Source organism: Erpetoichthys calabaricus, chromosome 1 (genome assembly GCF_900747795.2).
Source record: "Erpetoichthys calabaricus chromosome 1, fErpCal1.3, whole genome shotgun sequence".
In the NCBI taxonomy this organism is placed as follows: Eukaryota; Metazoa; Chordata; class Cladistia; order Polypteriformes; family Polypteridae; genus Erpetoichthys; species Erpetoichthys calabaricus.
In genome coordinates, this window is record NC_041394.2 from 47,763,615 (window position 1) to 47,777,342 (window position 13,728).

At 39.1% G+C, this 13,728-nt stretch overlaps 1 protein-coding gene across 1 annotated transcript in view; it reads right to left on the bottom strand.

The window, feature by feature from the left end:
* Positions 1–13,728, bottom strand: part of piwil2 (piwi-like RNA-mediated gene silencing 2) — a 211,332-nt gene that overhangs the window by 54,662 nt on the left and 142,942 nt on the right. Inside the window, exons 12-13 of the mRNA XM_051924076.1 lie at positions 12,707–12,847; positions 9,457–9,570 (exon numbers count right to left, since the gene is read on the bottom strand). Coding sequence (XP_051780036.1) covers positions 9,457–9,570; positions 12,707–12,847 — 255 coding nt within the window. The remainder of the gene's footprint in view (positions 1–9,456; positions 9,571–12,706; positions 12,848–13,728) is intronic.

The following is a 13,728-nucleotide window of genomic DNA, read 5'->3' on the forward strand; positions in this document are numbered from 1 at the left end:
TTCCCCCAACATAAGAAAAAAAATCCTACTTTGGTTAAAGTTTTATACCAGAGACATTATGCTGCCAAATAAGCAGGTGTGGCTTTGTCCAGTGCTACAATGCGGATATAGGCATATGACACACTATGGTTACTTAAAATGACTACTATATCCACTTAAGATATGAGAAAAAAACTCATCTGTAATGTAAATATTAAGGGTTAACTGTTGAAATCATGTCAAAAGGAAAAGGGCAGAGAATGAAATAACCTTTGAAAGATTTCCTGGATATCAATTTTGCCCTTTTCACTCTGAGCTTTAAAGCCTATACCAATTTTGTTGTTTAATCTAAGAATTATACTCCCTATAGACAGGACAAAAGTCACCTGGAATCTAAATTTCATGTATTATGAATCGGAAATCACAAGTGAACAACAATAAAATTATTCCAAGAGATATTTTAATAGTACAGTATAGTATATACTGGCAGCTCTTTCTTCTCTCACATGATCATAGACTCAAGAGGTCATACACTAACACTGGCTGCCATACACAAATGGACGTCAGAAAATGAATAAAAGGCTCACCCTCAACTTGCGCAATATGATTTTTGTTAGCAAAGAGGGAATTTCAGCAGTTCAGAGCACAACGTCTACTAATATAAAGTATGCAGTCTTATGAACAGTGTGAGTGCAAGCTAAAAAAAACAGTCCTCAAAAGCACCATAACCCATTTTAATATTTACTAATGTAAAATACCTTGAAAATATGATGGGAAGATCTCTAGCCCAGGCTACCAATACATATGAAGTAAAAAACTGTAGTACCTTTAACTAAAGAACACTTGGCAACATATGTTCATTTACACAGCTTGTAAATATGCAAATATGGAGGTACTTCTGTCTTTTATCTCTGATAGGTAGTTACAGATAATGACATTTACCAGGAATTTACAAGCGCTGTACAGTCATTCCTCACCTATCACGGGGGTTACGCTCCAGAGCCCCCCGCGATAGGTGAAAATCCGCGAAGTAAAAACCATATGTTTATATGGTTATTTTTATATTGTCACGCTTGGGTCACAGATTTGCACAGAAACACAGGTGGTTGTAGAGAGACAGGAACTTTATTCAAACACTGCAAACAAACATTTGTCTCTTTTTCAAAAGTTTAAACGTGCTCCATGACAAGACAAAGATGACAGTTTTGTCTCACAATTAAAAAAATGCAAACATATCTTCCTCTTCAAAGGAGTGCGCATCAGGAGCAGAGAATGTCAGAGAGAGAGAGAGAGAAAAGCAAACAATCAAAAATCAATAGGTGCTGTTCGAGCTTTTAAGTACGCGAAGCACCGTGCGGGAAGCATATTGCTTGACAAAGCAGCTGCAAGTAAGCCCAGCAAGGAAGGGAGCAATGTGAAGGTAGTCTTTCAGCATTTTTTAGACGACCGTTCGTATCCTCTAGGGGTGCGAACAGCCCCCCTGCTCACACCCCCTCCGTCAGGAGCAGAGAATGTCAGAGCAAGAGAGAGAAAAGCAATCAATCAAAAATCAATAGGTGCTATTTGGGCTTTTAAGTATGCGAAGCACCGTGAGAGAAGCATATCGCGCAACAAAGCAGCCACAAGTAAGCCCAGCAAGGAAGGGAGCAATGTGAAGGTAGTCTTTGAGCGTTTTTTGAGGAGTGTCCGTATCCTCTAGGGCTGTGAACAGCCCCCCTGCTCACAATGTATTTGAGGAGTTTTATTTAATACATAAAACGTGCTCTGATTGGGTAGCTTCTCAGCAATCTGCCAATAGCGTCCCTTGTATGAAATCAAGTGGGCAAATCAAATGAGGAAGCATGTACCAGAAATTAAAAGACCCATTGTCCACTGAAACCCATGAACCAGCGAAAAATCTGCGATAGAGTGAAGCCGCGAAAGTCGAAGCGCAATATAGCGAGGGATTACTGTACACTAGAAACACTCCAGCTAAGAAACAGGCAATGACAATAGATGGAGCAGCACTCCCTATGGGTGACAAGAATGTTGTTTTAGTAAAAAGATCCCATAGTTCTCATAGTTTAAGAGTTGTCATAGTATCATTCTTCTAAGTAATTCATTTGTCACATGTGATGACAAACGTGCCGTATTTTAAATTATACTGAAATAAATGTTCTTTAGCAGTGTTCATTACTGTAACAGGTTCACACTGTGCATAGTCAAATTACTGAACAATTCACTTTTTACACAAATACTCAATTTGATGAGACAAAAGCATGTCTGCCCGTCATTCTTATTTTTCAAGGAATTTTTTAGGAAAAGTTCAAATTTTTTCAGTTATCGCCCCAACTCCCATTTAAAAAGTCTTGGCAAGTTTTCAGTGTGTTACAAAAGAGAAGCATTCAGTGTGACCTCAATTAGTGATTAATTTACTCTTTCAAATTTACCTTAGACAGGTTATTTCAACTTGTAGATCTTCCTCTGATAGGTGCTGCTGATGACAAATCAAATCTCATAAACAATCTTCTGAAATGCCAACAGACTTGTAATGTGCACATTTGGCTAGGAAAACATTGTCACAGTAGGTGCTGGCATCTGATTATGTGGACTTCAAACTATACTTTTACTCGCAATCATATTTCTTTCAGAACTTTTAAACTTCATATATGAACTATAATTACCCTTGAACCCCCCCCCCCTCCAACCAACAACTAACAATAGTACATCAATCAAAGCAATTTTAGCATCACCTACGTCTGAATCTGGTATCTATGACAGCTATTTCAGTGACCACAATCTTACCTGTGCTCCGTTTTTAAATGTAGAATGCTAGGATTGGTATTAAAATTTTGACTTCAGTATCAATACCAGTTTTTGGACATCAGTGGCGAAATGGTACTGAAGCAAATAACAGTGGTCTTTCTGATATTTATAAATTACCAATAATTGTCTGGGATTTGCCTTGATCATTAATTACTTAGACAGTGTAAACAAACTGCAGACCTTCAGATTTTGTCTGATCCATGTGCAACAAGTACATGTTTTGTCCTTAGAGTTACTCGCATGGAGTGTAAGTTTTGTTTGAAGAAAAAGAGAGAAAAAAAAAAAAAAAATCACATATGGCAGTTTGACTTAAGTGATAGCTTGGAGGACAGGGCAGAGCCATGTTCCTATTCAGGAACAACATAAAAACTGAAGGTGCCAAAAAAAACCCAAAAACATCTGCCCATGTTTTTGATAGGACACAACTAGTGGGAAGCCAATCAGGAGAGCTGGCTGTATGACAAACTTAAGTTTAACAACTGCTGAGGTCATCAGCAAAAGTAAGACTACTTTGGCAATGCCTGCTTTATTATATTTCTAAAATTCCAAAAAACATAATTTTTTAAACCAATGAGGACTTCTTTTAGTTTAGAATGCATGTAGCAGTCTTTTAAAGCTATTTTTGTTTAGTTAAAACTAGCCAACCCGCGGCATAACATATGCCGCATAATTATGTATTGATGGGTGAACACTTGCTGAACAACACAGTTGTCCAAATGGGGTGGGTTTGTGGATACCACTGTGAGAGAATGAAAAGATGGACCTCTGGAGAGAGCAACATACAATTGTCCGTGACTGAAAGCGGGATCGTCTCGCGCACCTGTATGCGTGTGTGTGTGTGTCGTTCGTTCACTGCACGTGTTCCTGCAGGCATACCAGTAAGTGAATGAAAAGATGGAACTCTGGAGAGAGCAACATACAACTGTCCGTGACTGAAAACTGGTTTTGGCAGATACATGCACATCTTTTTGAAAGTTTGGCCCTGTGCCTTATCAATTGACATCGCAAAGGCAAATCTAACAGGAAATTGTCTTCGTGTTAAAGTAAAAGGCAAATTATCCGCGACAAACAAACTGTTTTACACGCTGCATACCAACCCGCGGCGTAGTATACGCCACATAATCATGCGCTTTTTTAATGTTTTTTAAGCAGAGGAAAAAAATGAACATTTGCAAAATCCGTAACGCCGCTTTCAGTAAGTACAATGCACACGCGTTTAATTTGTCAGCCACTTTTTGCCAGCCATCTTTTCTGGTTTGGGCTTGTTTTGCAGTGTTACCGCTTGTGCATATTAAATTTTGAAATCCTTCGAGTAACTAATTAACTAACTAACACCCACCCACCCAGCTTGTGAGAAAAAAATGTGTCCGTTCTTTCATCATTTTGTTGCAGCTTATCAAAGACTTGCTGATCATGTTTTCTAGACTCAATATACAGTGGAACCTCGGTTCACAACCATAATTCGTTCCAAACCTCTGGTCATAAACCGAAGCAATTTCCCCCATAGGATTGTATGTAAATACAATTAATCCACTCCAGACCGTACGAACTGTATGTAAATATATTTTTTTAAAGATTTTTAAGCACAAATATAGTTAATTATTACACCATAGAATGCACAGTGTAATAGTAAAAACATTGAATAACACTGACACAAACACCCACCCTCCCCAGCCACCCCCCCCACTCTCTCTCTCTCTCTCAGCAGCAGGGTGAGCCTCCCCAGCTTCCCCCCCCTCTCTCAGCAGCACGTGAGCCTCCCCAGCCCCCCCCCCTCTCTCTCTCAGTAGCACACGAGCCTCCCCAGCCCCCCCCCCCCCTCTCTCTCTCTTAGCAGCACGCGAGCCCCCTCCCCCTCTGTCTCTCAGAAGCACGGGAGCCTCTCTGTGTAACATTGCAGCAGTTGTATAAACACTTTTTATTAAAATGAGTTTTAAGCACAGGGGGGAAAAAAAAAGGAACATTTTAACAAATCCGAACTTTATTTAAAAGCCAACCAAGATAGTAACATTGCAGGAGTTCACCATTTTTAATCAGGCGACTGACAGTAGTGGAGTCCAGGCACAGAGAAGGTCAGCTGCTGAGAAAGCGTCTCGATTGTTGCAGGGCGGTGAAGCAGGTGAGACGCTAATGAAAAAGAGGCACAGGGCTTATTGTTTTTTAAAGACTGCTTCCTTCATTGTGTTTTAACCTCAGTTTTAAAGGATTGCGCGGCTCTCTCAGTCGCGCTGCCTGTGTGTGTCCCTCTGTTCCCTGTCGCGCTGCCTGTGTGTGCGTGGCTCTCTCTCTTGGGCTGCCTGTATGTGCCTCTGTCTCTCTCTGGCGCTGCCTCTGTATGAACCAAGGTTCCACTGAGGTTGACTAATGAAAAGTCAACGTGGCTCAGAGGTCCATGCGTACTGTTGCACAGACGAACATAAATGACGCCGTTTTTTCTGAGGCACGCGTCTGAGGTGGTGGCCGTGGCTCTGAGAGTTGTCGTCGTATCCAATGGTCATAGAGTTGGTGGGCATGGCTCCTTCCTACTTGTCGGCGGCTTAGTGAATCCACGCCCCTTCCTGCGTGCTTTCAAGGGTGTCTTGTTTTGGTGTGCGTGCTTTCATGGGTGTCTTCCCCTTCTGGCGGCGACTTTGTGAATTATATATATATAGAAGCTGAATCTTGGCAGGATGGTACATCTAGGCCAGTAGGTATCTGCTAAGAAAGTAGAGTAGAAAAACCAAAATACCCCAAAATTTCTATGTTTTTCAGATTTGATTGAAATTTGGTGAAATCAGAAAAAAAGAAAATTAGCCAATGTGCTTTTTTTGCAGATACATGTATTTGTCAATATTTATTAAAACTATGCTAACTTACATGCTTTGCAGTATGGTGACTGCGTGCTTTATTCAAATGACAGACAAAGTAAAAGTGGCTGACAGGACACGTGAATAGCACCGCTAACTAATAAGGTGAATAGATGACAGAAGATAAGACTGTTTTCTGGACAGTACAAAAAAACAAAAAAAAAAAAAAAAAAAAGAACAAAAAAAACAAAAAAAAAGACGTTACATTCTCAAGCACTTTTTTTTTTTTGCTGTTGATTGCTGGATGTTTTAAAGGTATTGGCACTCTCACATGAATGATGAGCTGGTCCCCAGTGAAGCATCACACGCTGCAAAGCACAAACACAAACAATGACGGCTGGCTTGACCTGTGGAGTTTTGGGTGCTGCGGATACATAACTAAAGGGTGAAAGATGCAGTAACACCTGTGCAACTCTTCCAAACTGCAGCAAGGGAAGGGGAAGTGAGTGTTGCAATAAGAGCTATGTGGCAGTTCAAAAGGTAGAGGGAACATAGCGGATTACCAATTCCAATTCAAAAGAACATACTTTTCTTGTAAAATTGAGTTTTGCAAGGACCATGAAAAAAGCCAGGTCACTAGGAAAGGCAGGAATTATTCTAATGCAGGAACCTTTTACTCATGAGCAACTGTATATAGCATGATCAAGAGTAAGCAGCACCAGTGACCTAATAATATTATTACTACTTATTATTTGACTAAAGCTTTTATTGAAAATGAATTATAACATTTGAGATATAATTGGTTACTTTTCTTTTGCTTTTCAAATTGGAGCACAGGAAAGTAAAGTGACTTGGTCATGATAACAAAGTGTCAGTAGCAGGATTTGAATCCACAAACTCAAGGTTTTAAGTACTAGGTCCAAAGCCTTAATTAACAGCCACACCATAATGTCTGACGATATTAGCTCTTTGTTAAAAACAATAAAAAATACAAATATTGTGTACAAAAAGGCACTTAGGTACACTGTACTTCTGACACACCAGAATAACCAAGATCACTATTAACAGAGGGCCATTTTCCTAAGAAATTTCCAGGTGAAGCCAGGTAACACAGCTAGTTTATCATATATAGTGGTTAACAGCATCTACATTAAGGAGTAATATTACATCAGATTATACAGTATTAATCTATCATTTGTAATTGGCCTGCTTACAAACAAACTTCTATATACTAATTTTTTTTAAATTAAAATCGCAATAAAGTAGGAAGATTTGTTCATTTGTTTAGGACAGTTGGCACTGTAAAAGGTAGAGTGATGGCACATTATAAGACAATCGGGGGGGGGGGGGGGGGGGGAGATTACAGAGAAAATTTTTATAAGAAGGCTAAAAGAATTTTTCACTTTTCATTTATGCATGTCACAGAACATCTCCTTACAGCAAATACTTATTACTATATTTACAATATGTAGCACTGCAATGTATACTGTATATAGTGTATTAAAAATATAGTTGCATGCAAAAGTTTGAATACCCCTGGCCAAAGTACATATTTTGTTGACATTCAAAGTATAAAATAGTAAATGCAGCTTTGATAGCATACCAACTAAAGCAGTGCAACTTTTATGAAATGTTAATGTACAGTTACAATGACGAACTAAAAAATGTTTAAAAAATAAACAGTAAATGTAGCATTTGCAAAAGTTTGGGTGCCCTTCCAAGTTAGTAACTAGTAATCTTTTTTGCAAAAAACACAACTTCTTATGCAAAATTTCCCTATACTTTCTTATGGATTGCTTCTTGCTACGAGATTTTCTTGGGTTGTCTTATGTATACAGCAGATCTACCCCAACTTTAAATGATGCTCAAGTCTGAGGACTGTGAGGGTTATTCGGAAACCTTAACCTTCTGTTTCTTCAGGTACTTCATTGTAGATTTCAAAGTGTGTTTAGAATGTTGACTTGTTGTAAGAAGCCACTCTTTCTTCAGCTTCAGTGTTTTTATTGACAGTCAGGCATTTTCCTTGAAAAAGTTAATATTTGGTGAAATCCATTCTTTACTGTCCTCGTACAATGTTTCCTGAGCCACTAGCTGCCACACAACCCCACACCATAATAGATCAACCCAGTACATAACAGTTGGAAAGATGTTCTTTTCCTTAAATACTGCACCTTTTTTCTCCAAAACAAAGCTTTTGTGATTGTTGCCGAAAATGCCTCTCTTTTTTGCAGATGTTTGTTTGCATACTTAAGACATTGTTTTTGTTTTACACGAAAGCTACATCCATTTAAGTAACGATGCATAGCAGAGCTGTTCACCACCAATTCTTTTCACAGCTGCACCTGCCTGCAGATCCCTTGCAATCATATGGGGGATTTGTTTTGCCTTCCTGCACAGTACATGAGCTGGGTTCTATTCAATAAGGGCGCGCACAAAAAGGCGAGCTTCAAAAGGGCGACCTCAATTGGGTGCTGTGAATAAAGGCGCGCGTAAATAAAGGCGACCTCAATTGGGCGCAGCAAATTAAGGCAAACGCAACAAATTACAGACAATTTATTAGATAAAGGCATGATTGAACGTATAAAAAGGCGAAAGCAAGAATATTAAAACATCCAATTAATTAATGCATGAACTTCTAACGAACTATTTCTAAAGCTCTCTATATTTCGTTGTTTTCTGCTTTTACTCATTCTTGTGTTACACTTGAAGCTGTAGATTATGTGCAATGCCACGTAGATATTTTATTATTATCTACTATTATTATCTAAATTATCTACGAACGCCTTTATTCGCCGCGCTCAATCGAGGTCGTCCTTTTGAAGCTCGCCTTTATTTACGCGCACCTTTATTCGCCGTTCCCTTTTGAAGCTCGCCTTTTTGTGCGCGCCCTTATTGAAGGATACCACATGAGCTGTCCTATCTGTCAGTTTTCTTGGTCTTCCAGATCTTGTCTTAACCTCCACGGTTCCCCTTAACTGCCATTTCTTAATGACATTTTGGAAGGTGGAAATCACTAGCTGAAAGCACGTTCATATATTTTCGTAGCCTTCCTCTGCTTTGTAGAGCACCAATTAGTTATTTTCTGATCCTCTGTCAGCTTCTTAAAAGATCAGATGTTGTACAATGTTTGAATAGTTAAATTATTTATTACTGTCTGGAATTATTATGTGTTGACAATTGCAAATGGGAATTTTTGACCAGACCTAAAACCTAACAAGCTAAGCCAGACCAGACTAATGACCTAATCTGAAAGGGTAACCAAACTTTGCAAACACCCACATTTACTCGTTTTAAAAACATTTTTTTCAGTTGATGAAATAAATCGTAGTTATAAAGATTTTCATAAAAATGGTACTTTTATTTTATTCACTGTCAACGCTGTATTTAGTATTTTTCACTTTAAATGTCAACATAATATGTAATTTAGCCCTCTAGTGTCAAAATTTTTACATGGGAAAGCAGATTTTGCATGGAAACAGATTTTCATTGAAGGGGAATTTGTGAATATCTATTTGGTATTCTTTAATTCACAAGGAAAGGGAAAGTGTCTTCTTCCAGATTTACCAATGATAAATGCTTTGACTGAACTAATAACCTAAACAGGAGTATTGGGAAAAAAAAAAATACAATTTCACTAGAAGCAGAAACAGTAGTGCCTAATTTAGTTTTTTGATAAAAAAAAAATTGTTGTAGTCCATTGTCTTTGTATTGTGTCATACAGATTTAAGTACGCATTCATGGTCAGTTATAGATCCAATACTACTTGTAAAGGCTTTTTACATTGGTAGATATATCATACGGTAAAACAAAAAAATTAAACACTTAATATTAATACCACTTACCATACCGAGGCAAAAGTAAACCAAGTTTTTAAATAAATACTTGCACAGGTAAGTGTTGGATCCCGCCCAATTTCTCTAGTCCAGCTGACTTCAGGAGAGGTTTTAAAAGCACTTGACTGCAAATAGATAGTTTCTGCAGGTAAATTCCTTCCTTCTGCCTGTATTATGAGGGAAGAAAACTAGTGATTTGTAATATTACATACTATAGGTTGAGATAATTCCACTGATCAGTGGAAATTGTTCAAAGTAGCAGGAACTGTGCTTTTAGCTCAAGAGAATCACTTTTTTAAATCCAAGGTTGGTTAACACTAGAATCCCTGAAGCCTACGGAAAAAGTCATAATCCCGGCCCACCTTAAATCCCTTCACACCTCTCCATCAGCGTCTTTTGCTTTGTAAATGTGTTGAATCAGCACAAGCAGCAAGGTATCCCAATCCCCCCCCACCCCAGCGAAATTCACAAAGAAGGTGCTTAGTGTTTATCTTGGAGTGAATTGCCTGGAGATGTAGAGGGTAAATATCATCATTTGGAGTACAGTGATCCCTCGCTATATCGCGTTTCGCCTTTCGCAGCTTCACTCTATCGCAGATTTTATATGTAAGCATATTTAAATATATATCGCAGATTTTTTGCTGGTGCGCGGATTTCTGTGAACAATGGGTCTTTTAATTTCTGGTACATGCTTCCTCAGTTGGTTTGCCCAGTTGATTTCATACAAGGGACGCTATTGGCAGATGGCTGAGAAGCTACCCAACTTACTTTTCTCTGTCTCTCTTGCGCTGACTTTTTCTGATCCTGACGTAGGGGGATTGAGCAGGGGGGCTGTTCGCACACCTAGACGATACGGACGCTCGTCTAAAAATGCTGAAAGATTATCTTCACGTTGGCTACCTTCTGTGCAGCTGCTTCGTGAAGCGACAAGCTGCACGGTGCTTCGCATACTTAAAAGCACGAAGGGCACGTATTGATTTTTTTATCTGTCTCTCTTTCTCTCTCTGCTCCTGACGGAGGGGGTGTGAGCTGCCACCTTCAACAGCTTTGTGCCGCGGTGCTTCGCATACTTAAAAGCCAAACAGCCCTATTGATTTGTTTGCTCCTTTGAAGAGGAAGATATGTTTGCATTCTTTTAATTGTGAGACAGAACTGTCATCTCTGTCTTGTCATGGAGCACAGTTTAAACTTTTGAAAAGAGACAAATGTTTGTTTGCAGTGTTTGAATAACGTTCCTGTCTCTCTACAACCTCCTGTGTTTCTGCGCAAATCTGTGACCCAAGCATGACAATATAAAAATAATCATATAAACATATGGTTTCTACTTCGCGGATTTTCTTATTTCGCGGGTGGTTCTGGAACGCAACCCCCGCGATGGAGGAGGGATTACTGTACATACATTTCATGTGTGTTCCATGTCTACAACGATCTATGTAAACACATCGTTAAAACATTTTTCATGTTTTAGTAATAACAAGATGTAGACATGAAGTGTATAATGTGTGAAGCCTGAAGTCCAAATATCAAACACTTTCACAAAAGGTACAAGTATAATACGAAAGCTTCCGTGGTGCAGCGGTAAGAACTGCTGACACTGAGAAAAGAAGAGTGTTCTTGGCTCACTTTGCAGAGGAACTTCGTCACTTCTTACAAGAAAAGGCAATGGAAAAAGAAAGACTGCTACAATGACAAGCTTCTGTTCCAAGACCACCAATTCCCTAGGAAAGCAAACTCAGTATCAGGTGCTCCTTCAACATAATAGGAACCACAGCATAAAGAGAAGTGTGCACATTGCAACAGGTACACGTAAATGTAGGAAGGACGGTACTTACGTGTGTGGGAACCGGTAATATCTGAATTTTATGGTTGCATATATCGTGGAACTGACCTCTCTATACTATTCTTTCCTCTACATGTCCTGGAGTACAATAGAAACACCACCATGCACTAAAATGTGGAGATTGGGCTAACGCGAACTTTTACAAGTTACACCGGCTGTTACAGATGTAAATCAATTGTATGGTTTTACTGTATAATATTAACAATAAGAGCAGCTCACTACTCAAAACAGTAAATTTGGGAGGCAGCCAGGATCGATCTGGCAACCTTATGATTACAAGTCAGCAGTTCTTACCGCTGCACCACGAAAGCAGTCGTATTATACTTGTACCTTTTGTAACAGTGTTTATTTGATATTTGGACTTCAGGCTTCACACATTATACATTTCATGTCTACATTTTGTCATTTATTACTAGACATGAAAAATGTTTGTTTTAATGATGTGTTTACATAGATTGTTGTAGACATGGAAATCACACAAAATATATGTACTCCAAATGACGATATTTACCCTCTACTCCAGGCAATTCACTCCAAGATAAACACTAAGCACTTTCTTTGTGAACTGAGCTGTGGCGGTGGATGGGATAGCAGGCTACTTGCTGCTTGTGAGGATCGACACATTTACAAGACAAAAAGATGCTGATGGACAAGAGCGAAGGGATTTAAGGTGGGCCGGGATTATGAGTTTTTTCGTAGGCTTTGGTAATTCTAGTGTTAAGGGACTTATGGGCAAGAAGCTACCCTGTAACATAATCAGAATAGCTTCGGCCAGATGGCACCACAGTGAACTACATGTGGATCAAACCGCACTGAGAAAACTAAACTGTTATGTAAAATGAGATGGACCAAGTCTACCTGATTATCTTCCTTCAGAATATAATTTAAAACAGCAACGACTAATTTCATCTTTCAAACTACAAATAATAGATAAATGTCAGATAATTTTTAATAGATTTGGCTATTGAGCTATTAAATTTCAAGGTGTGCATTTCAGTTAATGCATCATTTTTTTTACTTGATTTTTATCTATTTTGTGAATCCACGAGGGGAAATTGTTTTTGCACAACCTTTGGTGGTCAATGTGAAGGGTCAGCCATTGTACAGCACCCCGGAGCAATTTTCAGGTTAAGTGTCATGCTCAAGGGCCCAACAGCATAGGATCCTTTCTGACAGTAATAGGATTTGAACTGGAAACCTTCCAGGTACCAGTGCAGATCCTTAGCCACAGAGCCACCATTCCACTTTTTTGCCTTTGTACAAAACACACAGGAAATCACACCATAATCAGCTCTGATAAAACAAAAATTACCAGAAAACCACAAGGATCTCCATTGTGTGGCTAATACAGGATAGCTGCAGCTAAAGAAATAAAACATGCAGGTAGATTTTTGTCAAGATCAGCTCTGTAAACAATGAAAATATTTGGAAATACTTATTTTTTCACTGCTTTAAACACTCACCATTAGAATATTAGTTTTAATAGCGAGACCCCAGCCATCAAGCTCATTTATCGCCGCCTCATTAGTATTGATATTTTTAAGGAGTTGTCGTAACTGGTTTGTATGCTGTTCTCCACTCACATTAATGTGCATAGTTAAATCCTAAAAACAAAAAAAAAAAATTAAGTTCAAATGTAAAATCACCTGTAAAAACAGAAAAATATGCACAGACAAAAGCTTACCATTTGATTTCAAAGCCAGCCTTAAAATTCTCTTTATTAATAAGAGAATGTATAAATAAAAGGAAGCAGACCGTACTAATTCTATAAAAAAATCTGTACTTTGAAATTACACACAGTACTTTACACACAACATAATAAATGATCAACTTTGTTGACCATGCCAAATGATACACATTTGTTTTACTTGTTTCCTATTTTTTTTTTTTTGAAATTCATCATATTAAATTCTCACATAAAAGCTATATAATAACTTAATTTAGATTTTTGTGAGCCACTTTCTAACCTTTGTTCACTATAATTTAATCAAAACACATGTCCCATCACTATCTTAAAAATGAAACCTGACAGTTTTGAATGTCACTTATCTAGGTTTTAACAAAACCTCCTATGAAGAAGAAAAAATTTGGACGGCGTTTTCCCTCGCCTGGACGCAGGCCCGGAGGTGGGGCTCGATGGCGAGTGCAGGCCGGGCCTGCACCCATGGGGCTCAGCCGGGCACAGCCCAAAGAGGCAACGTGGGTCTCCCTTCCCATGGGCTCACCTCCTATGTGAGAGGCCAAGGAGGTCAGGTGGCCGAAGGTGGGGACTTTGGCGGTCCGATCCTCGGCTATAGAAGCTGGCAATTCGGATATAGAATGTCACCTCTCGGAAGGGGAAGGGGCCTGAGCTAGTGCACGAGGTAGAGAGGTTCCGGCTAGATACAGTTGGGCTCACCTCGACGCACAGTTTGGACTCTGGAACCAATCTCCTTAAGAGGGGCTGGACTCTCTACCACTCTGGAGTTGGCCCTGATGAGAGGCG